The 26408-nt window shown below is 49.3% G+C and overlaps 1 protein-coding gene across 1 annotated transcript in view; it reads left to right on the forward strand.

Annotated features, from left to right (window-relative positions):
• Positions 1–713: 713 nt before the first annotated feature.
• The window catches only part of LOC142292241 (stromelysin-1-like), a 77976-nt gene continuing 52281 nt past the window's right edge, over positions 714–26408 (forward strand). The window contains exons 1-5 of the mRNA XM_075337459.1: positions 714–922; positions 12210–12439; positions 23813–23961; positions 24041–24166; positions 24819–24989. Of these exons, the coding sequence (XP_075193574.1) occupies positions 800–922; positions 12210–12439; positions 23813–23961; positions 24041–24166; positions 24819–24989 (799 nt within the window). The 5' untranslated portion in view covers positions 714–799. The remainder of the gene's footprint in view (positions 923–12209; positions 12440–23812; positions 23962–24040; positions 24167–24818; positions 24990–26408) is intronic.

A 26408-nucleotide genomic window follows, 5' to 3' on the forward strand; every position in this document is an offset into this window, starting at 1 on the left:
CAGTGTTTTTTAAGCGCGGCATATACCTGTATCTATGTATGTCAGTGTATATGACTGTGTATAGATTTATGTATATTAATATCCGTTTTTCTGAATTTCTCTTTAAATATATATTTGTATGTATGCCTGCATGTGTATGTATCTGTGCATGTCTATGTGTGGATGGGGCCCACTAAGACTCTTTCGCCCGGGGCCCACAAAAACCTGGGGTCGGCCCTGATTTTCAGGATAGGACATCACTAAAGGATCAACATGGATAATAGGGGGGAAGAAAGGGATCAGTGAATGGTCATCTACTGTAGACACAACAAGGTGTCCACATGGGCCCTTGTGCTTGGTATGGATATGGCTCAGTTATATGACCATGATCCAAACTATTTGAGAATTTTGCCAAATGTATTTTTTTTTGGTCTTTTAAATTTGAAGAAAACATTTCCTGGAAAACGTTCATTATTTACATTAAAACCACCATACACAAGTCAGCTCATGCCCTGAGTAATACCGTAACCTGTCATGTCTTACAATTAACCTGCATGGTCCTCTGGTTTAATAAGGTCCATGTACAAGAATGTTTGCCTTTGGGGCCTCTACAGTTCGGAGACAAAAGAGCACAAAAATGTAGCCTGCAGGCTTGTGTCGTTGCAACATGTCATTCCGACAGGAAGAGAATTGTGTAAGCCATTTCTTAATGTTTACATTGGACCTGAAGGATGACACATTCACAGTATGCTAGGAATTAAAAAAAAAAAAGCAAAAAAGAAAAGTTAATACAAAAATAGGACATTAGTGAGAAGGCAGCATGGTTCTTCCGTGGTTCTTCATATGTTTTCTAGTCAAGTTCTGCATTGTTGAGGTGATACCTGTTAATGGAGGTGTCCAAGAAGCTGCAGGTATCACTAAGGAGGACTTGATAAAGGCTCAGGTAAGTGTTTTTGTTGAATTATTCATATTTATTAATAGTTATCATAGCCTATTACATAGGATTGTTATGGTTTTCTCCTGAATACAACCCATAACTTTGGTCCTCACCTAAGAAAGTTCTCTACAGTGCTGCACTGCCTTATACCCTCATGGTATAACTGTCTCCATTAGTTCCTTTTTGCTCTCCATCGTTCACCCCCTAGGCTAAGAATACACGTAACATAACTGTGAGCATCACATTTGCCTGAAGAGTTGGAAGTATTTTGAGAGGGACACGTGCTCCTCTTGTAAATAGAGGAATGGTCAGAACTTGCGAGTAAATGTTGAGAAACCTCAAGGTGAATTGATTCGGTGGAGGTAGTAATAGGAATGACACTGTATGTGCTAGTGAACGAGAGTATGTCAAACAATAGGAATAATTTATAAACTTACCTTCCAGAGGCATACAGAAGTGCCGTTACTTCAATTATCACTGGCTTTGGTGGAGTCCAGGAAGGGATGAGACCGAGAAAAGGTTCAACCTAAAAGTGAAGGGAGACAATGCTGCAGCTATAGGTAGCTGGAAATGGCATGTAATAAATTAATGATATTATGACCAAGTGTGTATAGGACTTGCCAGAAAGAGGTGTGAACAGTGACTTTGTAGATGTTTCCTCCAGTTGAAGTTTTGTGATAAGGACTGCTTGTGTGACATGTGGCTGTCAACTAGAGCAGGGGTCGAGAACCTTTTTGGCTGAGAGAGCCATGAATGCCACATATTTTAAAATGTAATTCTGTGAGAGCCAAACTCACCAGGGGGAACAGCGATGGTGGAGCGGCTCATAAGGTCCCAGGAGGCAGTGTAAGCGATGCTGCGGGCACATAGGAGGGTGTGTCACGGCCCAAGAGGGTCAGTATGCAGAGAGTCGGCGATACTGATGTGGGGTGTCACGGAGGTGGGCGCCATTGATCTGAAGGCAGGCTGACACGACACCCCACGAGTTCGCAGTATCGCCGACCCTGCGCCACCACTGCTTCCCCAGTAAGCCATATGTGGTTCTTAAGACGCACCTCCATTTTTCCCCCAGTTTTGCGGGAAAAAAAGTGTTTCTCACAAACTGGAAAATACGGTATTTTTTTTTAAAGATTTGTCTGCGAGATGCAGCCATTAAAAGAGACACATCTGGCTTGCGTGCCATAGGTTCCCGACCCCTGGACTAGAGTCACTGTGTAACAAGGTAGAGGTATTTCAAATATGACTGCAAGGTAGAGTGCAGAAAGAATAATGTAATTGGTATTGGCCTATGTATTATTAAAGTAGGCAGGATGCTGGTAGCACAGCTGGATGCTGTTCTGGTCAGGAGCCCTGTGATAGGTGATATTTACTAGAAATTGGGCATAATTTCATACAAACCCCTGAAAATGACAAAATTGTTGGCCTCATTCCAAAATTGAGAGTAAACAACTTTGTTTCAAGTATCAGTGGCAAGTAACACGTGTGGGCAATATGAAAATCACAGTTGAACCGGATAAAAAGGGGAGAAGTTGACTGAATCTTTGCATTGTGTCTGTGTGTGTCACACCAAATATGGAGAATAAAAAGAGAAGAGAACTGTACAAGCACTTGAGAACAAAAAATGTTTAAAAAATATCAACAATCTCAAGGTGACAGAGATATTGATGTTCCTTTGTCTATGATGTGCAAGATAATCAAGAAACTTACAACCCATGGCACTGTAGCTAATCTTCCTGGACATGGACGGCAGAGAAAAATTGATCAAAGGTTGCTATGCAGGATATACTGGACGGTGGATAAGCAATCCAATCAAATTCCAAAGAAATTCAAGCTGTCATGCAGTCTCAGAGTGCATCAGTGTCAGTGCAAACTATCTGTTCACATTTTAATTAAATTAAACGCTATGAAGGAGACCCAGGAGGACCCCACTGCTGACACAGAGACATAAAAAAGCTAGACTGCAGGTTGCCAAAATGTACGTGAGTAACCAAAATCCTTCTGGTAAAGAGTCTAGTGGGCTGATGAGCCCAAGATACAGCTTTTTGGTAAAGCACATCATTCAACTGTTTATCGAAAACGGAATGAAGCCTACAAAGAACACAGCACCTACAGTCACATATGGTGGAGGTGCAAATTTGATTTGGGGTTGTTTTGCTGCCTCTGGCACTGGGGACCTTGGTTGTGTACAAGGCATCATGAAATCTGAAGGTTACCAAACAATTTTGGGTGGCAATGTAGTGTCCAGTGTCAGAAAGCTGGGTGGGCATCTGTCAGGGCCAGGTGGACGGGCAGACCCAGGAGGTGGATCCACTGGGCCGAACTCCTAGATGGTGGTAAGGGGTCCGGTAGCTGGAGCACTATAGGCAGCAGAACAGTCCGTGCACAGGAGTATAACGGAGAAGTCCCTGGGACTACGGAGTCACTGGTGGTAGTCCGGGTGACGCAGCTCAGGTTCGGAAGCCGAGAAGATGTCAGGCGGGGTCCGGAACCTTTGGAGCGAGATGACAGGTCACCGCAGGGATCCGAGATGGTACGGACTGTCAGGATGGCAGATGGACTGCGTTCGGGGTTCGGGATTCGGTCTGGACCAGATGGCAAGGCAGGCACGGCTCTACAAGAGAGATAGGTGAGTATATCATATAGACACCAGGAGACCTGACTCCTAGCTTGGGAAACACGAAAATCAGGCCCCGCCCCCTTGGACATAAACCCCCTTTATACCCTGTACCTGTTTAGCATCATTTCCTGTTAATGGACGCTGGCCCTTTAAGAAAGGGTCAATGACCGCGCGCGCGCCCTAATGCGCATGCGCGCTGCCCGAGTGCCAGAAGCCAGAGCAGGAAGCTGCGAGGAGGAAGCAGCAGGGCCAGGATGGGGCTGAGAAGCCGACGGACGCCGGGTGCGGGGACCAGGACGCTGGGGACGCGCTGGCAAGGGGTGCTGGAGAGCGGGGAGCGTGACAAGTGAGCCGGGGGGCAGCACAGGGGACCCGGGGAGCGTGACAGTACCCCCCCCCACGCCCCCCTCCCCGCAACCGGGACAGGAAGGCACGGATCAGCGGAGTACCCACATTCTCCCGGGGCTCCCAGGATCTATCCTCAGGACCATACCCTGCCCAGTCCACCAGGAAGAACTATCGACCCCGTACGGTCTTCATGGCCACGATATCCCTTACCGCATAAATGTCGTCATCGGCAATAGGTGGAGGAGCCGAACTGGCAGCAGCGGAGAAGGGACCCAGGACAACCGGCTTGAGCAGGGAGACGTGGAATGAGTTGGGTATCCTCATCGTGGCCGGGAGCTGTAGCTTGTAGGAGACCTCATTGATCTTGTTGAGGACTTTAAACGGCCCGATGTAGCGAGGACCCAGCTTGTAGGATGGTATCTTCAATCGGACGTACTTGGATGCAAGCCAGACTAGATCACCAGGAGAGAAACACGGAGGGTCCAGACGTCTCTTGTCTGCGTGTCTTTTCATCCGCAGGGAAGCACGCCCAAGGGACGCCGTGACAGAGTCCCAAATGGTTGCAAAGTCACGGGCTACAGTATCAGCAGCAGGGACATCCGAAGAAGGGGATACAGGCAATGGGACGGAGGGCTGAAGTCCGTAAACGACATGGAAGGGAGAGCTGGAGGACGACTCACTGATGTGGTGGTTATGGGAGAATTCAGCCCAAGGAAGAAGCGTGGACCAGTCGTCGTGATGGGCGTTGACATAGTGACGTAAGAAAGAGGTCAATATTTGGTTGACCCTCTCCACTTGGCCATTAGACTGAGGATGGTATGCAGATGAAAAGTCCAGAGTTACTCCCAGATGGTTGCAGAGAGCCCTCCAGAAGCGGGAGGTGAACTGAGTTCCTCTATCGGATACGATGTGAGATGGAAAGCCATGCAAGCGGAAGATGTGATGTATGTAGGCGTCCGCGAGTTCCTGAGCAGAGGGCAATCCAGCCATAGGGACGAAATGGGCCATTTTAGAGAATCGATCCACCACGACCCATATGACTGTGTGTCCGGAGGACAATGGCAAGTCTGTAATAAAGTCCATCGCTATGTGTTGCCACGGAACTGAAGGTATCGGCAGAGGCAGAAGACGGCCATATGGCAGGTGTTTGGGCGTCTTGTTCCTGGCACAAGAGGAGCAGGCAGAGACAAAAGCAGCGACGTCCGTGCGAAGGGATGGCCACCAGTAATGGCGTACAATCGCACCCCATGTTCTCTTCTGACCAGCATGACCGGCTGTTTTCGAGGCATGACCCCAGTGTAACACTTTTTGCCTGTCTGTCTCAGAGACATAGGTCTTCCCGGGCGGTATCTGGGCCAGGGTGACAGGGGCCACCGGAATGATTTTGCTAGGACAGATGATGGGTTGGGTAGTCTCCTCCTCCTGCTCTATGGGCATGAAAGACCTGGACAAGGCATCAGCGCGTACATTCTTGTCCACGGGTCGGAAATGGAGCTGGAAATCAAACCTGGCAAAGAATAAGGACCACCTGGCTTGCCGTGGGTTCAGTCGCTGAGCAGACCGCAGGTATTCCAGGTTCTTGTGGTCCGTGTAAATAATAACGGGGTACACTGCTCCTTCCAGAAGGTAGCGCCATTCCTCCAGAGCCAGTTTGACTGCCAAGAGCTCTCGGTCACCGATGGTGTAGTTGCGTTCAGGCGCTGAGAAGCTCTTGGAGAAGAATCCGCAAGTCACCATCTTCCCGGAGGAGGATTTCTGCATGAGCACTGCTCCGGCTCCTGAGGAGGAGGCATCCACCTCCAAGGTGAACTGGCGGTTTAACTCCGGACGGTGAAGTACAGGAGAGGAGGCAAATGCCCGCTTCAGCGAGCCAAACGCGGCGTTGGCCGCAGGTGACCAGTCCTTTGGATTAGCCTCTTTCTTGGTCAAAGCGGAGAGAGGAGCAGTCAGAGCCGAGAAGTGAGGGATGAACTGGCGGTAGTAGTTGGCGAATCCCAGGAAACGTTGGATTGCCTTCAGTCCAGAAGGAGGAGGCCAGTTGAGAATGGAGGAGACCTTCTTTGGATCCATCTGCAGTCCGGTATCAGAGATGATGTACCCCAGGAAGGGGAGAGAAGACTGCTCAAAGACACACTTCTCATACTTCGCGTACAGACGATTCTCTCTCAGTCTTTGTAGAACCAGCTGCACGTTCTCTCTGTGGGTCTGGAGGTCCGGAGAGAAGACAAGGATGTCATCCAAATATACTACCACACAGACGTAAAGAAGGTCCCGGAAGACGTCGTTCACCAGTTCTTGAAAGACGGCTGGGGCGTTACACAGGCCGAAGGGCATCACGCAGTATTCATAGTGCCCATCGCGAGTGTTGAACGCGGTCTTCCATTCGTCCCCAGAGCGGATGCGGACCAGATTGTAAGCACCCCGAAGATCCAGCTTGGTGAACACACGAGCTCCTCTAAGCCGGTCAAACAATTCAGGGATGAGCGGCAGAGGGTACTTGTTTTTTACGGTGATTTGATTCAAACCCCGGTAGTCTATGCATGGGCGTAAGTCGCCCTCTTTCTTCTTGACAAAGAAGAAACCTGCTCCAGCAGGAGAGGAGGATCTCCGGATGAATCCCCTTGCCAGGCTCTCTGTGATGTAAGTAGACATGGCCCTTGTTTCGGCTGGAGACAATGGATATATCCGTCCTCGAGGTGGTGTAGTTCGAGGGAGCAGGTCGATGGCACAATCGTAGGGACGATGTGGCGGAAGTACCTCGGATTCCTTTTTATCAAAGACGTCTGCAAAGGACCAATAGGCCGAGGGCAGCCCCGGTAGGTTCTCTGGAACCGGAGGTCGTCGGATGGGTTGTATGGTCTTCAGGCACTTCTCATGGCACGAAGAGCCCCATCGGGTGATTTCGCCAGTGCCCCAGCTGACTGATGGTTCGTGTGTCCGCAACCAGGGAAGTCCCAGCAGGATTTGATGGGACATGTGTGGGAGGACATAGAGAGCGATGTTCTCGGTGTGCAGGGCACCGATACGCAGTTCCACCGGCTTGGTGATCCAGGAGATGGTGTCAGAGAGGGGTCTCCCATCCACAGAGGCAATCACGAGGGGCTTGTCAAGTGGAGTAACAGGCACCTGGTACTTGTCCACCGTGGCCTGCTGGATGAAATTGCCTGCTGCCCCGGAATCGAGGTATGCCTCAGCCGTGAACCGCGTCTCTCCCGTTGTCACTTGCACAGTCCATGTAACCGGGTCTGAGAGAGTCCCAGCACCTAGGGTGGCCTCTCCTACCAACCCTAGGCTTTGGAGTTTCCCGGCCTCTCAGGACAGGAGCGTAGCAGGTGTGTGTCCTCTCCGCAGTAAAAGCAGAGGCCCTTGGCGAGCCGCTCAGCTCTACGTTGTTCAGACTGCCGCACTCTGTCAATCTGCATGGGCTCGTGGACGGGGACCCCAGCTGTTGATGACTGAAGTACGGAGGACTTCTGCGGAGGAGAGGAATGCCGTACCGGACGTCTCTCACGGGACACTTCCTTGGATCGCTCCTGAAAGCGGATGTCCACTCGAGTCGCTAGGGTAATCAGGGCATCCAGGGTGGTCGGTACGTCACGACCCGCCAGCTCATCTTTAATTCGCCCCGAGAGTCCTTCCCAGAAGGCGGCGGTTAAGGCCTCGTTGTTCCACCCGAGTTCCGAAGCCAAGGTGCGGAACCGGATTGCGTATTGGCCCACCGTCAGAGTCCCCTGACGCAACCGGAGAAGAGACGAAGCAGACGCGGAGGCGCGTCCGGGCTCATCAAAGGTGCCACGGAATGCCTGCAGGAAGTCCTGGATGTTCGTGGTCACAGGATCCCCCTTCTCCCACAAGGGGTTCATCCACGCCAGTGCCTCACCCTCTAGATGGGACATGATGAAGGCGACCTTGGCTTGATCAGAGGCAAACAAATGCGGCAGCTGCGTGAAATGGAGGGAGCATTGGTTTATGAATCCCCTGCAGGTCTTGGGGTCTCCGGCGTACCGGGGTGGTGAGGCCAAACGAAGTCCGGAAGTATCTGACGAAGTCGCCACGGGAGCTGGAACCATGGCTTGACTAGTGGAGGCCCGGGATGCTGAAATCGTGACTGCCGCTTGTAGCGTGTTCAGGCGGGCGTCCACAGAAGACATAAATTGCAGCATGCGGGTCTGAGTCTCTCGCTGGCGTTGGAGTTCCTCCTGTACGGCTGCTAGTGCTGCAGCGGGATCCATGGCCTGATCTTACTGTCAGGGCCAGGTGGACGGGCAGACCCAGGAGGTGGATCCACTGGGCCGAACTCCTAGATGGTGGTAAGGGGTCCGGTAGCTGGAGCACTATAGGCAGCAGAACAGTCCGTGCACAGGAGTATAACGGAGAAGTCCCTGGGACTACGGAGTCACTGGTGGTAGTCCGGGTGACGCAGCTCAGGTTCGGAAGCCGAGAAGATGTCAGGCGGGGTCCGGAACCTTTGGAGCGAGATGACAGGTCACCGCAGGGATCCGAGATGGTACGGACTGTCAGGATGGCAGATGGACTGCGTTCGGGGTTCGGGATTCGGTCTGGACCGGATGGCAAGGCAGGCACGGCTCTACAAGAGAGATAGGTGAGTATATCATATAGACACCAGGAGACCTGACTCCTAGCTTGGGAAACACGAAGATAAGGCCCCGCCCCCTTGGACATAAACCCCCTTTATACCCTGTACCTGTTTAGCATCATTTCCTGTTAATGGACGCTGGCCCTTTAAGAAAGGGTCAATGACCGCGCGCGCGCCCTAATGCGCATGCGCGCTGCCCGAGTGCCAGAAGCCAGAGCAGGAAGCTGCGAGGAGGAAGCAGCAGGGCCAGGATGGGGCTGAGAAGCCGACGGACGCCGGGTGCGGGGACCAGGATGCTGGGGACGCGCTGGCAAGGGGTGCTGGAGAGCGGGGAGCGTGACAGGTGAGCCGGGGGGCAGCACAGGGGACCCGGGGAGCGTGACAGCATCCTAGGTCATGAGTCTTCCAGCAGGACAATGACCACAAACATACTTCAAGAAGCCCCCAGAAATGGATGGAAACCAAAGCTCTGGAGAGTTCTGAAATGGCAGCAACGAGTCCGGATCTAAATCCCATTGACACCTGGGAAGAGAACTTAATATTGCGGTTGGGAGAAGACGCCTTCACATATTAGAGACCTGGAGCAGATTATAAAGAAGGGTCCAAAATTCCAGGTGAGAGGAGTAAGAAACTTGTGGACGGTTATAGGAAACGACTGATAGTAGTGATTTATTCCAAAGAGTGTGCAACCAAATATTAAGTTGAGGGGGCCAACAATTTTGTCCGGACAATTTTTGAGGGTTTTGGGAAATTACGTCTGGATTATTATTATGGATTATGGATTATTTCTGGAACAATTTCAAGGGTGAAAACACTTTCGGCCATGGCTGTATAATGTAATTTTCATTTCATAATTTTCATTATTCATTACTTATTGGAGATGGAGGAATTAAAAAGCAACCGTACTTTGTTTTTTTTTCTGCATTTATTTTTCCAGCTTTCATCATGTGGTATAAATAATGTTTCCTTTATTTAATGAACCATTATGATTAGAGTGATATACAGGGGTTTTTTTACATATATTTTCTATAATTCCAGAATAATAACACATTTATTTTTGTGTTGCTGCATTCTTTAGACTTATCAGGTCTTTTTCGTTACTTTTGTTTCATTCCTTTTTTTTGGAAGGCGACCTAAACAAAAGCAACTGTTCTGAAACTATTTGCAGCACTTTTACTTTCTTTCTGTCGTTATTCTTCAAAAATGAAACATTAAAAAAAGGGAATATGTCATTTTTGAGATTTTTTTTCAATTTTCCATATTAATATTTCTGTTAAAAAAACTCAAAGAACTTCCATTCTTCACAATGGCCCCTAGGCTTTACACTACAGTATATTCACATTGCCTGTTCAGTAAAGAATACTTTATAGCAGTCTCATTATCATTACATACAGGATTATAATGACAGATAACACAATAGATAACCCAGGATCCACCATTCATAATAGGTGATATCACAGCTCACCTCCTCCTCCTCCTGTACAATGACTGATAACACCGCTATATACAGTAGTTAACACAGGATCCACCATTCACAATAGATGTCAAAGCTCCCCTCCTCCAAAAGTTTGGACACACCTTCTCATTCAAAGAGTTTTCTTTATTTTCATGACTCTAAAAATTGTAGATTCACATTGAAAACATCAAAACTATGAATGAAAACATGTGGAATGAAATACTTAAAAAAGTGTGAAACAACTGAAAATATGTGTTATATTCTAGGTTCTTCAAAGTAGCCACCTTTTGCTTTGATTACTGCTTTGCACACTCTTGCCATTCTCTTGATGAGCTTCAAGAGGTAGTCACCGGAAATGGTTTTCCAACAGTCTTGAAGGAGTTCCCAGAGATGCTTAGCACTTGTTGGCCCTTTTGCCTTCACTCTGCGGTCCAGCTCACCCCAAACCATCTCGATTGGGTTCAGGTCTGGTGACTGTGAAGGCCAGGTCATCTGGCGTAGCACCCCATCACTCTCCTTCTTAGTCAAATAGCCCTTACACAACCTGGAGGTGTGTTTGGGGTCATTGTCCTGTTGAAAAATAAATGATGGTCCAACTAAACGCAAACCGGATGGAATAGCATGCCGCTGCAAGATGCTGTGGTAGCCATGCTGGTTCTGTATGCCTTCAATTTTGAAAAAATCCCCAATAGTGTCACCAGCAAATCACCCCCACACCATCACACCTCCTCCTCCATGCTTCACGGTGGGAATCAGGCATGTAGAGTCCATCCATTCACCTTTTCTACAAAGAAACGGTGGTTGGATCCAAAGATCTCAAATTTGGACTCATCAGACCAAAGCACAGATTTCCACTAGTCTAATGTCCATTCCTTGTGTTCTTTAGCCCAAACAAGTCTCTTCTGCTTGTTGCCTGTCCTTATCAGTGGTTTTGTGCCGCCTCCGTGCCAGCAGCCGACGCTGTTCGGATCCGGGCCTTCAGGGGTGGGGAACGAGGGTCTCCAGACCCGCCGAATAAAATGGGGGGATGTAGATGTATGGGCTAGGCCGTAGTAAGCTTGTAACGCCACCCACGGTATGTGGTGAGGTGGAACACCACGGGGCACCCGCGGGAGATGTTGTGCAGCAAGTTGTTAACCCCTCCGTGGGCAGGGATGGTGGCCCGGGGACCCAGTGGCTCTGGTGCAGGGGAGATGACGACCACAGGGGGTACTGGTGTACTCACTGTTAGTAAAACACACAAGTCTCTGGTAAACCAAGGTAGTGGTGACCAGTGCCGCGGCCGGTTGCATTCGGGATCCCCCACCCGGCTGGTGGTCTCTGTCCTTTTCTTGCACCATTTTGTAAGGTGGACTTTCCCAGTATAAAACTTAGGAGTCCGCTCCCGGCTGGATGTGGCCTAAGGAGCCGTGCCCGCAGACGCTGGCCCGTGGGATCTATGGGCCTTGGCGGTGACCTCTTATCCCTAATCGGTGGGCTGTTGTCTTCTATGAGGGACTTTGGGTGGGACAGGACCTCTAGTCCTGGCCTCAATCGGTTAATTAACCAGTTTCACTTGTTTCTGGTTCCTGGCTTCAGGGTCCGAGTACCCCCCTTTGTGCTATGGTTTCCGGGTCGGTTCCCAGTGTCGGTACCGGTGGGCTACGACCCTGTCCCAGTCCAGCTCGGTTCCACCAAGCCATCTTCCCGTCTCCTGCTGACGGAGACCACCGTCTGCCTCCTAGCCAGTGGCACCAAGGCTCCTACCCTGGTACCGTTCAACTTGGACTTCACTGCTGGAGCTACCCTTAGCTCCAGCCCACACTCCTCTCCAAACTGAACTATAAGCTTAGACTGCTCTTTTTTCCACCCCAGGCTGTCTAGACCCCTGGGTGGACGTGTTCCAACCGCCTGGTCACGCCCACTGGTCTATCTGTCTGTCCCTAAGGAGGGTGGCTAGGGTTTATGGTCGGCTGTGTGTTTCCTGGTGAGGGAACGGTGTTATGCAGGGGCCTACCTGTGACTACCTGGTTTTGCCAGGGCGTCACAGTTTCCTAGCAGCTATTTTACCATGAAGGCCTGCTGCACAAAGTCTCCTCTTCATAGTTGTTCTAGAGATGAGAAGGTGTGTCCAAACTTTTGGTCTGTACTGTATATATATATATATTTATTTGACATAAAACCATACTCACTTTTTTCTTTTTAGTTTTATCAGAGAACGTGACCCTACAATGCACTAATGGCTTAGATCACTGTAATATTGTTGTATAACGGCATTTATCTATTACTCTATCAGGAATACATAGATCGATTCTACAATGCAGTTTCTGTGTCAAGAAGACTGACCGATCCAAAGGAAGAGAAAATTAAAGCCATGCAAACTTTTTTTGGTCTTAATATCACTGGGAAAATAAACAAGGAAACTCTACAAGTTATGAATAAACCCAGATGTGGAGTCCCTGACGTCCAGAGATTCAGCCATTTTCCTGGGAAACCTAAATGGGAAAAAACATCTTTGACCTACAGGTAGATGACATGTATTTCAGTGCAGAAAAAGACACTTTATATTTTTATATATACAGTATATATATATTTAAATCTTAATAATGTATAGCATTTCTGTTTTTCATGCTCAGCTTTCATTTAGTGCAGTTTTCATGATTTACTCGGTTTTATAAACTCAACATGTACCGGCATAAAAAGAGATTTTAGAAAATTATACTAGCTGTCAAATGTTACCCGGTGTCTGGTTCAAAACTCACCGAGTGTCAGAACTACTTCTGTCTCTGTTCACACAGCAGAGTCAGACAGTCCACATACTGCTGCTTCTGAGTTGCACACACGTGCTCGGGCATCGACCAGCTGTGCTCTTGTAATTGAGATTGCAGGGGTTAATTTCTGCTAGCCTGTGGATTACTGGTTGAGTCACATGTTGCAAGAGACCTAGCACAGTTGTCTCCACCCTTTTTAGGATGGTGGAGCCTGTTCTCCCTTGCCGATGATAGCTTTATGCAATCCCAGTCCTTGTGGTTTGATATCCTGTTGCTGGTTAACGTCTGTGTGCTGTTATATAAATACTCTTGTTGTCTAATTATTTCCTTCCTTCCTTTAGTTTCCTCCTGATCACGTAATGTCTATACCTCTCTGTGTTTGAATTTTGTTTTTTCTCTCATCTGTCTATTTGTGTGAGATTAACCACTCTTTTTCCGGCCCTCTCCTGGGTGGAAGGAGGGGGCCACTAGACCAGAGATGTTCAGGAACTAGGATAAGGAAGGTGACCAAAACATTGCCAACATCAGGCATATCTATGGGATTAGGGTCCGTGAGGGTTCCCTAACCATAGGGCCAGTTTAGGCTCCCCTGTTCCTAGTTATCCGTCACACCCTGTGACATCGAAACCACTTTTTGGTCCCACCGTTGGTCCTCTGAACTCCGGTGTGATGAACATGTTACCACATAAAAAGTGAACAGTTTACTCTCATTTTAGTCCTGCTGCTCCCCTGAGTATTCTATTTTCTTTTATTTTTTATAAATCCACTATATGGTTGCATAGAACCAAGAAAAAAGAGTCTTTCAGTTTGCCAAGTAGCAAATATACCCACACAAGCCATATTATGAAAATATATATAAATATTTATTATAGAGGCTGTAGGGGAAAAACAGTACATAGGCATACATATATGAACATAGGACCAAGGGAATTAGTGCTGGAGGGGAAAACCCCACGTGTCCCAAGCATTCATTCAGGAGAACAAGTCTCTACTGAGTAACGGCAGACATACCATAGTAGAGTCACACCAGGCAGGCACAGCTCAAAGAGAGTAGAAATGGCCAAAATGGCACAACCAGTTGTTAGCAAAAGCCGAGCAAACCTACCAGGAGGATATGACGCCGAGGGCCCGGGTAACACGTGGGGACCAAACGTCCCAACACGTGTTTCGCTCCGTGTGCTTCGTCGGGGGACGATGGTTGCATAGGTATGGTATATAGTGCTAATTTTTATGGTCTTTACAAAGGGCCTGTGGCTGATTGGTTCCTCTGTGGCGTGTCTTTAGGCTGCTGCTACCATGTGAGCTAAGCCCTCTTGCTTAAGACCATAGACATTAGCTCTGAATAAAAAGGACCACATCTGTTGGACCATATGTCAGATTTTGAAAATTCAAAAAAGTGACTATTCAAGGGAGCAGTAGGAATTAAATGCAAAAAATGCCAGTTTTAACCTGGTGACAGATCCCCTTTAAATTCAAGTTTTATTTATTTATATATATATATATATATATATATATATATATATATATACTAGAAGGTTGCCCGATTCTAAAGCATCGGGTATTCTAGAATTTATTGTGTAGTTAATGTATAATTTTTGTTATATATATTAGATGTTGTTGTGTGTAGTTGCCAAGTGTTTGTGTAGGGGCTGTACATTTTCTGGGTGTTGTCTGGGTGTGGCGGGAGGTGAGAGCGGTGTTGTATGTGTGTTGCGTTGTTTGTGGAGCGTTGTGTGTGTGTTGCGCGGTTTGTGTGTGTGTGGTGTGTTTTGGGGTGAGGTATGTTTTGTGCAATGTGTGTGTTGCGTGGTATGTGCGTATATTTATGTATGCCGCGGTGTTTGTGTGTTGAGTGTTGTGTGTGTGCGGCGTTGTCTGTGTGTGTGGGTGTCTGTGTAGGGCGGTGTTTGTGGTTCCCAGTGTGTGTGTGTGGTGTGTTGTGCAGTGCGCGTGTGTGTGTGTGTGTTGGGGGGAGGTGTGCACCTCCCATCGTGCTCCATCCCCCATGCTGCGCACCCCCCATCGTGCTCCATCCCCCATGCTGCGCACTCCCCATCGTGCTCCATCCCCTATGCTGCGCACCCCCATCGTGCTCCATCCGCCATGCTGCGCACTCCCAAACGTGCTCCATCCGCCATACTGCGCACTCCCCATCGTGCTGCATCCCCCATGCTGCGCACTCCCAAACGTGCTCCATCCGCCATGCTGCGCACTCCCAAACGTGCTCCATCCGCCATGCTGCGCACTCCCAAACGTGCTCCATCCGCCATGCTGCGCACTCCCAAACGTGCTCCATCCGCCATGCTGCGCACTCCCAAACGTGCTCCATCCGCCATGCTGCGCACTCCCAAACGTGCTCCGTCCGCCATGCTGCGCACTCCCAAACGTGCTCCATCCGCCATGCTGCGCACTCCCAAACATAGAGAGAGGGGAGCCAGCACGATCTGAAATTGGCATGCATCATATAAAAAGTGAAAATTCACAGATTTATTCCAACTGTACTACAATAAAAAAATGAGATTTTTAGCAAATAATTGATCAATTTTTTGAGCCACCCCTGCCAACGTCACGGCAAATCTCAATAGGGGGGTCCTACTCTACATTCTGTATTTCATGTGCCATGCGGCCTCCTAGATAAAGTTAAAAGCAGAACCATAATAGAGCACACATACCTGTAACCTGTATATAACCGCTTCTATGTTGCAAAAAAGGCACTTGTGGATAGAGACCAGCCCAGGTCCCAGCATGTGGAGCAAGCCCTACACATCCCAGGACTATATCAGAACTGATCCTCCCAGTGCCAAACAGCAACCATTGATAAAGGCGAACCAGATCCAAGATGGTGCTTAATTAGCATTGCCTGTGGAAAGGGGTGAGGTAACTGAATCTGAACAGCTACCAACAGGAGGAATACATAGCAAACCAAAATCAGGCATGCATGGCATGGTGGTGACCGGCCACCAGAATTTGTAGCATAACTACGACCAAACAGAGAGAGAGGGGAGCCAGCACGATCTGAAATTGGCATGCATCATATAAAAAGTGAAAATTCACAGATTTATTCCAACTGTACTACAATAAAAAAATGAGATTTTTAGCAAATAATTGATCAATTTTTTGAGCCACCCCTGCCAACGTCACAGCAAATCTCAATAGGGGGGTCCTACTCTACATTCTGTATTTCATGTGCCATGCGGCCTCCTAGATAAAGTTAAAAGCAGAACCATAATAGAGCACACATACCTGTAACCTGTATATAACCGCTTCTATGTTGCAAAAAAGGCACTTGTGGATAGAGACCAGCCCAGGTCCCAGCATGTGGAGCAAGCTCTGCACCATACCAGGACTATATCAGAACTGATCCTCCCAGTGCCAAACAGCAACCATTGATAAAGGCGGACCAGATCCAAGATGGTGCTTAATTAGCATTGCCTGTGGAAAGGGGTCCCAAACATGCTCCATCCGCAATGCTGCGCACTCCCAAGCGTGGTCCATCCGCCATGCTGCACACTCCCAAACGTGGTCCATCCGCCATGCTGCGCACTCCCAAACGTGGTCCATCCGCCATGCTGCGCACTCCCACACGTGGTCCATCCGCCATGCTGCGCACTCCCAAACATGCTCCATCCGCCATGCTGCGCACTCCCAAACGTGGTCCATCCGCCATGCTGCGCACTCCCAAACGTGCTCCATCCGCCATGCTGCGCACTCCCAAATGTGGTCCATCCGCCATGCTGCGCACTCCCAAACGTACTCCATCCGCCATGCTGCGCACTCCCAAACGTACTCCATCCGCCATGCTGCGCACTCCCAAACGTACTCCATCCGCCATGCTGCGCACTCCCCATCGTGCTACATCCCCTATGCTGCGCACCCCCATCGTGCTCCATCCGCCATGCTGCGCACTCCCAAACGTGCTCCATCCGCCATACTGCGCACTCGCCATCGTGCTGCATCCCCCATGCTGCGCACTCCCCATCGTGCTCCATCCCCTATGCTGCGCACCCCCATCATGCTCCATCCGCCATGCTGCGCACTCCCAAACGTGCTCCATCCGCCATACTGCGCACTCCCCATCGTGCTGCATCCCCCATGCTGCGCACTCCCAAACGTGCTCCATCCGCCATGCTGCGCACTCCCAAACGTGCTCCATCTGCCATGCTGCGCACTCCCAAACGTGGTCCATCCGCCATGCTGCGCACTCCCAAACGTGCTCCATCCGTCATGCTGCGCACTCCCAAACGTGGTCCATCCTCCATGCTGCGCACTCCCAAACGTACTCCATCCGCCATGCTGCGCACGCCCAAACGTACTCCATCCGCCATGCTGCACACTCCCAAACGTGGTTCATCCGCCATGCTGCGCACTCCCAAGTGTGCTCCATCCCCCATGCTGCGCACTCCCAAACGTGGTCCATCCGCCATGCTGCGCACTCCCAAATGTGCTCCATGCCCCATGCTGCGCACTCCCAAACGTGGTCCATCCCCCATGCTGCGCACTCCCCATCGTGCTCCATCCCCCATGCTGCGCACCCCCCATCATGCTCCATCCCCCATGCTGCGCACCCCCCATCGTGCTCCATCCCCCATGCTGTGCACCCATCGTGCTCCATCCCCCATGCTGCGCACCCCCCATCGTGCTCCATCCCCCATGCTGCACCAGCATCAGCCTCTCTGCCCGCAGCATCAGCCTCTCTGCCTGCAGCATCAGCCTCTCTCCTCCCAGCATCAGCCTCTCTCCTCCCAGCATCAGCCTCTCTCCTCCCAGCATCAGCCTCTCTCCTCCCAGCATCAGCCTCTCTCCTCCCAGCATCAGCCTTTTCTGTCCCCAGCATCAGCCTCTCTCCTTCCAGCCTCCCCCAGCCTCAGCCTCCCCCAGCCTCTCTTCTCTCAGCCTCCCCCTCCCAGCCTTCCCCAGGATCAGCCTAGCCTACCCCAGCATCAGCCTCTCTTCTCTCAGCCTCCCCCCTCCCACTCCCCGCCTTTCCCAGGATCAGCCTAGCCTACCCCAGCATCAGCCTCTCTTCTCTCAGCCTCCCCCCTCCCCCTCCCAGCCTTCCCTAGGATCAGCCTCCCTCCTCCCAGCATCAGCCTTTTCTGTCCCCAGCATCAGCCTCTCTCTTTCCAGCCTACCCCAGCCTCAGCCTCCCCCAGCCTCTTTTCTCTCATCCTCCCCCCTCCCAGCCTTCCCCAGGATCAGCCTAGCCTACCCCAGCCTCAGCCTCCCCCAGCATCAGCCTCTCTTCTCTCAGCCTCCCCCCTCCCCCTCCCACTCCCAGCCTTCCCCAGGATCAGCCTCTCTCCTCCCAGTCTCCTCCAGCACGCCGTGCTCCTCTGCCGACACTCACAGATCCGATCGCATACACTCACACACACACCCGATCGCATACACACCCGATCGCATACACTCACACACACCCGATCGCATACACGCACACACACGATCGCATACACTCACGCACACACACATTGACGATATTGCACATACGCGCTCACACTCACAACATCCGGAGATACCACATGCTTCTGGCCATGTGATCCTCCGGCAGGTCCTAGAAGCTCACAGCACAGTATCGCCGCCGAGAAGCAAGCGATATCCCAGGATGTTGTGAGTATGTGGATGCGATGTGATGTGTGTGTGATGTGTGTGTGAGAGTGAGTGTGATCTGATGTGTGTGTGCTGTTATGTGCGTGCGTGTGTGTATGTTACGCCGCTGCAGGACCTTGATGCGCTGGTAACTATGCTACCATGGTTACCAGCGCATCACGTCCCCCACTCGCACGGGAGCCCACACCAGCATACGCCGTCCAGCCCCAGCAATGCGAGGGTATGTGTCGGCTGTGTTTGCGGCGTATGCTGATGTGGGCTCCCGGGGGTACAGTACTCACCTGTGAGTCATGGCTCCGTGACCGTGTCGCTTCGGGGAATGCGTGGGGGGCGGGGCCAGAGCTAGCGTGCATTGCGTGAGGGGGGCGTGGCGTGGCCGAGTTGCCAATGTCTGCAGGGTGCCGGGGCTAGAGGCCAATCTGTGGGGGGGCGGAGCCTGGGCGAGCGGCCGGCCAATCTGTGTGGGGGCGTAGCCTGGGCGAGCGGCCAATCCGTGTGGGGGGGCGGGGCCATGGCGAGCCCAGCGGCCAATCAGCTTTGTGTCACCGTAAGGACACAATTTTGGAGCATGACAGACAGACAGACAGACAGACAGAATAAGGCAATTATATATATAGATAATGTGCAAGAATCAGTGACGAAGTTGAAGTTACGCAGGGGATGGATATTTCTGCAAGACAAAACACCGCTCCAAATTTACTCAGGCATTCATGCAGTGGAACAATTACAATGTTCTGGAATGGCCATCTCAGTCCCCAGACCTGAATATCATTGAACATCTGTGGGATGATTTGAAGCGTGCTGTCCATGCTCGGCGACCATCAAACTTAACTGAACTGGAATTGTTTTGTGAACAGGAATGGTCAAATATACCTTCATCCAGGATCCAGGAACTCATTAAAAGCTACAGGAAGCAACTAGAGGCTGTTATTGTTGCAAAAGGAGGATCTACAAAATATTAATGTCACTTTTATGTTGAGGTGCCCATACTTTTGCACCGGTCAAATTTTGTTTAAATGCAGATTGCACATTTTCTGTTAGTACAATAAACTTCATTTCAATCCAGAAATATTACTGAGTCCATCAGTTATTAGATATATGAAACTGAAATAGCTGTTGCAAAAACCTTACATTCTTATAAAGAAAAAAAGTTAACATTAATAGGGGTGCCCAAAAGTTTTTCATATGACACATATATATATATATATATATATATATATATATATATATACAAACATAGAGGGACATATCTCTTACTGTTATGGTAATTCTGTGATAGCAGGGAACCGGGCCTCTAAGCTGTCCCTTAAGCTAGGGGGCCCTATTCTATCTCTATTCTCAGGAATACTCCTAATAGTGGAGATGCCTGAGTTTCATTCCTAGGCCTGCTCCTGACCACTACTGATCTGTTCCCCCTCCCCCCAGGGAGGGATGCAGCAGGTGTGTAATGAAAGTCACAGATATAGACAGAGAAGGGAAAACCATAACTCTGTTACTTAGCATGCGCACACATAGGAAAAGACAATAAGAGATTCAGTAGGAAACACAAGAGTTGGAAGGAAGCTACAAAACAAAAGGAGTAAATTTCCACAACTACTCCAAGCAAAAAGCACAATTTTCACCAGAGAATCTGGGATACCACATCACACAGACCAAGATAAAATAAACTATAGCTGGCATGGGTAGAAGATTTCATCCAGCTTAAACAGACGGGGAGCAGATGTGAGTGGCCTCCCCAACACATGTGATCAAAGGAAACCAACAAGTAGACTAGCAATGATTAACTCCCTCTAGCCTGACTATGAAACAGCACACAGCAGGTCAATGCCAGAGTCTGCCTGTGTTGATCCTAGACACCAGAGAAACCACTGGGTGGAGTATCAGCATCTGCAATGTGAACAGAGCCCGAAGCCAACACTGGGGTTAAAAAGACTGCTGTGAGAATAGGGTAATGTTTTTGGCTTTCTTTGTCAGTACCATAGTCATTGAATGGAGCGATAGGGTGTAGACTCAAAATGTGGAAAACCCTCCCGAGCCCAGGACCAGGCTCCTTATCATTTGATCCCTACTTACTCCTGTGACGGGGTGTACAGCAGAGCAAGGAGAGACAACAGGCCGAGGATGATCCAACAGGTTTATTCACAAGAACACTGGAACAGCACACGATAAGTCCACATAAAACAGATTCGGGGGCCCTTCCCGACAATCCTCGGACCGGATTACAAAGCAATCGTCCTTACAGTAGTCCAAAGAGTTCCACACAATCCCACGGGCCGCCACACAGGCCTAGCTCCGTCCGTGTCCACAGCCACACAGGCTGGAGCTCCTGCTCCCTTCAAGTTTCAGCTCACTCTGAAGTTACAAAAAAAGGAAATGCATTGTCTGTGCTCCCTGACCAGCCCACCATGTTTGTTCAGGGGGTGGGGGTCACACATCCTATCATCAATGGTTTGGTCCATCACAGGGCTCTGATATGTCTGCCAGCCACAGTAGATGAAGGGATCCCCTGCTGTGCAGAACAATGACTATTCCTTCACTGGCCAATTCAATTACAGATTAGATACACAACTCTGGAAAGAAGAGGACAGGCTATTTACATAATCACATTAGATGCCCAGACTACAATTGTATGAGAGAGACACATTGAGACCAGTAGCTCCCCCAAGGAAATACATGAATTACAACTAATACAACCAGGGAAATATGCATATCATGACATAGTATCACATCATATACAGTGAGAGGGTAAATTACATCTTCACAATCCCTCCCCCTCCCAACTTGTGTACGTACTAGGGACCTCTACAGGTCACTGGTTAAGTACACACAGGCAGAGCGTTACTTACATGTGGCTTCATGCAGCCACGAATTGGCATCGTAGCTCTCCCACATCATTGCCCAGGAGAACAGCTGCAGGCAGACCACCCATCACCCCAACCACACATCGCTTGACCCCAAAACCAAAGTTTAGATCCACAGTGGCTGTGGGAATAGTCCTCCATTGTCCACCAGCCAGTTCAATAACAATCCCAGGTCCTCTATGGATTGCCTCAGGCCGAACCACTCGGGGATCAGCCAGTGTGAGGAAAGCACCCGAGTCACAAAATCCAACAAGTCTCTGTCCATCCAGCACAACCTCCTGCAAGTGCTTACCTCGATGAGCAGAAGTCGTCATAACTGCGGGTCGCACCCCGTAAACTCCTGGTGGTGCAACATGGGGGGCTGAGTCACTAGGCCAGTCCTCACATAACGGTGCCACATCTTCCTCCATGGCACTGGGCTGTAAGTAATTAATCCGATTGGGTGCAGGATCAGTCCTCATTTGAACAGCTGGGCAGGAGACTTGCCGATGCCCTGGCTGTCCACATTGATAGCATCTGAGCTGGGTCTCCCTACATCCAAGGCGTCCTCTTGGGTAAGGGGTAGGGGAACTTGGAGGCCGGCTCCCACCTGAAGGTGCTGTAGGGGTTTGAGGATGATTCCTCCATGGCCTGGCTGGGCATGAGGCCTGCAAATGCCCGGGATGCCTACAAACATAACACCTGCGCTCTGTTACTTCCTCTCCCCGGCGTATTCCAGAAAGTGCAGTAGAAGCAACTGGAGGCACATTAACACGGGTATCAACATGTGGTGGCTTAGAGAAACGGGGAACAATGGGGACAGAATAACTGGGGGCATCCGGTGTTGTGGAGCTGTTAGGCGTCTCTCCATCCTCCAACAGAACCCTCCACTGAGGCTTGATGGTGAGCACCTCATCAGCTAGAGCAGCAGCTTCCTCCACTGTCGCTGGTTTTCTCTCACGCACCCATTCCCGGATCTCAGCGGGGCACTGGGCAAAGAATTGTTCTTTTAGGATGACCTGCAGGAAGGTCTCCCAAGATAAGGCCTCCTCTGCCTCCAGCCAGCGATTACATATTTGTTTGAGTCTATGAGCATATATCTTAAAAGACACTTCCCCATCACAGGCTAAAGCACGGAACTGAGTCCTGTAAGTGTCTGGGGTCACGGCATAATGTTCTAGAATAGTCTGTTTAATATCCGCATACTCACAGTTCCACCGAGGGTCCATAGCTCTATAGGCTTCAGCAGCTCCCCCCTCTAGGAGCCCAACCAGATGCCGGACGCGCTCCCTTTCTGGGACTTCCATTAATCGACACTGATGCTCAAAGTCCTGGAAGAAGCCCTCAATGTCGCCTGCAGCCTCATTAAACTGCTTGAAGTCTTTGCGGGACACCCTGGGAAGTTCCCTCATGATGGGTGCTGGGGTTACAGTCTGTCTGGAACCTCTCGCGGCTTCCACAGCGAGCTGCTTATCCAGCAATGCCATCTCCTCCATCCTGCGCTCCTTCTCTTCAGCTCCACGCATGGCCTCCCTCTTATCTTCTATGGTGGCCTCATCTCCAAGCAAGGCCATCTTTTCCTTGTACCACACAATCCATTGACTTTTTTGGGTATTTACCTCCAGCTCCCGTCTTTCCTCCCTTTGCTGTGAGGATCCTTCCTCCACGTCATTTTTCGAGCAGACTCCTTCTAGCGCCTCAATCAGCTGCTCCTTGGAGAGTCCTTTGAAACGAACTCCTACTTCACGGGCCTTTGATTGCAGGCTCCCCAAAGTCCAGGTCTTGTACTCTGCAGTGCTGGTTCCTGATGTTGAGCCATTGTCCTCCATTCCTTCTGCTCTGATCCCAGCGCTGCCACCAGTTTGTGACGGGGTGTACAGCAGAGCAAGGAGAGACAACAGGCCGAGGATGATCCAACAGGTTTATTCACAAGAACACTGGAACAGCACACGATAAGTCCACATAAAACAGATTCGGGGGCCCTTCCCGACAATCCTCGGACCGGATTACAAAGCAATCGTCCTTACAGTAGTCCAAAGAGTTCCACACAATCCCACGGGCCGCCACACAGGCCTAGCTCCGTCCGTGTCCACAGCCACACAGGCTGGAGCTCCTGCTCCCTTCAAGTTTCAGCTCACTCTGAAGTTACAAAAAAAGGAAATGCATTGTCTGTGCTCCCTGACCAGCCCACCATGTTTGTTCAGGGGGTGGGGGTCACACATCCTATCATCAATGGTTTGGTCCATCACAGGGCTCTGATATGTCTGCCAGCCACAGTAGATGAAGGGATCCCCTGCTGTGCAGAACAATGACTATTCCTTCACTGGCCAATTCAATTACAGATTAGATACACAACTCTGGAAAGAAGAGGACAGGCTATTTACATAATCACATTAGATGCCCAGACTACAATTGTATGAGAGAGACACATTGAGACCAGTAGCTCCCCCAAGGAAATACATGAATTACAACTAATACAACCAGGGAAATATGCATATCATGACATAGTATCACATCATATACAGTGAGAGGGTAAATTACATCTTCACAACTCCCTCATATCTAACATAGAAAATGGAGTAGATGCGTAATTTACAACCATGGTAAAATAAAGGTCTGTATAGGAGCTGCATACAGAAAACAGGGCAACATTTTTAATCAGGTTGTACCCCTTTTTACAGGGTTGTCAACTACACTCCGGATATCACTGACTCAGAAGTGGATTACGCCATTGCACAAGCTCTCAGGCTCTGGAGTGAGGTTACACCTTTGAAATTTCGTCAAATTTATAGCGGTGAAGCCGATATCATGATTTCTTTTGGATATAGAGGTAAGTATATATGCAAATTGCAATCATTGTGTGGAAATTGGAACTAAGTTTTTAAACAGGGATTGTATTTCTTCTGCAGACCATGGCGATTTCTCTCCATTTGATGGACCACTTGGAATTTTGGCACATGCCTTCTCACCAAGTAATGGAATAGGTGGAGATGCTCACTTTGATGAAGATGAAACATGGACATTGGGACGTCAAGGTAAGATCAGCACTGCAATAATCCTAAAAAAAAGTACCATTTTTCCGAATTATAAGACTCACTTTATTCCCCCAAAACTGGTGGGAAAATGGGGGTGCGGCTCCTTATCTGAATGTGGCTTACCAGGAAGGCAGGGTTGGCGATACTGAGGGTTCAGAGGAGGGGTATCACTGCAGTGAAGCAATATATTTTTATACAGGATGCAGCCAGGTCCTTTAATGTAGGCCTTGTAAACTGGGGTCTCCATTCCTGTGTGGTGCACATACTGTATATAGTGCTGGGCAGCCCGTCTAGTTTAATAGTATGGGCGCCATCAATAGGCTGTAAGCCAGACACTGTGCACCTACATGTGTGAACGGTGCCCTATAAGGCCATTTGAGTACAATTTTAATGCTAAACAGTCACCCCCTCCATAGACTGGTAGTATGTGAGTGGTTGTTCCATCAGTGTTTTGCCCCTGTTGCCTCCATCTTTATTGGGGGGCTTTGCTGCATCCTGTCAGTGCATTAGTTACTTTGGCCTGGGCAGTAAGACTGATGCCCTCTTGTTGCTGTAATTGTTGAATTTGGGGGGGAAATTATATTACTCTTTTTGTTTATTTTTTTTATTTGTCACGAGAGCTCCAAGCATTTTTTCTTTGTCTTCTTTTCAGGTACAAACATTTTCTTAGTTGCTCTTCATGAACTCGGCCATTCCCTGGGGCTGGAGCACTCGAAATATGAGCAAGCAATAATGTACCCAACTCTATTAGACCATTCATTTGTGGACCCAACCAAGTTTAAACTATTTAAAGATGATGTTGACGGCATCCAAGCTCTGTACGGTAAAACTATATTTATTTACTGGTTCCGTAATGAAAAAGAATCCATAGGGACTCCCAAGGTGATGGACCTTCTCCAGTTATGAACATTTTTCAAGTGCCCTAAGAAGCTTGAATGCGTCCTCAAGACCACAGTTAACTCTCTTCATGGGTCAATCCACTTGAGATATTGCACATGGACTACACCGGCAGCCTCTTACAACCTAGACTACTAGGACTATTACTACCCTATATCACCTGTGATATTAGTATAAACCACTAGCCATAAGGAAATTAGGAATTAAGTCCTAGAGCACCAGGGATGTTTACCCACAGAGTAATAAACTGCTCTAGATACCATATTATACTCTCTGGCGTATTAAAGGGGCCATCCTGACTTGTGAGAATATCAGATTGGTGGGGATTCAACACCCCCACTGAGCAGCTTTTTCTTTTTTTCAGCTTCAGTGAATGGAGCAGGAACAATGTGACTCACTTGCCTTTGTGGTGGCCATTGCTAAAAACGACTAAATGGTGGAGGTGATGGACGTCCACCAATCTGATATTGATGACCCATCCTAAGGATAGATCGTCAATATCACAAAGCTAGACAACACTTGTAAAACCAAAGGAATGTGTTTTTTGTTTAGAGGAGGTAAAAAGACAATATATAAAATGTTTGTCCTTGGTAACAAAAACAGCTTTTCTTTTGGACAAATACTGTAGGCACTATAATAATGTAAATGTGATAGAGATTAATATAAATCAATAGCAAATTAGTAACTATTGGATTTTAGACAGCAGCAACCTATAGTGTCACACTCGAAGTGGGAGAAGTCCAAATACACGGGATGACAGTTGCGCTCAGATCTACGGTTGTCTGGCGCACTACAAAAAACACCACAACCAAAGGGGGAACACCGGGGACACTTTAACAATGGTGGGCCCCGGCGCTAGGGAGAGGGAAAATGGGACACCTCCTGCACTCATCTGCAGCTGTACCCTGCACGCCTAGCCAGCATTATACAGGTTCTGCACTTGTCGCCGAACAGAATACCTTAATCCCTAAGCAAACCCTGCAATAACCCTGGCTAGTGAGCTGGCAGGTGAGGATCACTAATCTGACTGCTCCACTAATACAACACAAGAGAAAGGTAGACTTACAGGGGGAAAGGGATACAACACAAACTGCACGGCTGCAGCCAGACTCCGATGCAGCAGACGGATTGTCTAAGGTCAGAACCCCAGCAGCTCCTTCCACCTGGGTGGTCCGGACAGAATGGATTCTATCAACAGCAATGGTTTCTGGGAATTGCCACTACTTAAAGGTAAGCAAGCAGCTACACCTAACAAGGACTGCTAGAAAGCTGCTGACAACAAAACTGACATTAACCCCTAATACACCAAATGAAAGGAAAATACATTTAATCACCAGAGTCTCAC

The sequence above is a fragment of the Anomaloglossus baeobatrachus genome, chromosome 2, assembly GCF_048569485.1.
Source record: "Anomaloglossus baeobatrachus isolate aAnoBae1 chromosome 2, aAnoBae1.hap1, whole genome shotgun sequence".
NCBI classification, from domain to species: Eukaryota; Metazoa; Chordata; class Amphibia; order Anura; family Aromobatidae; genus Anomaloglossus; species Anomaloglossus baeobatrachus.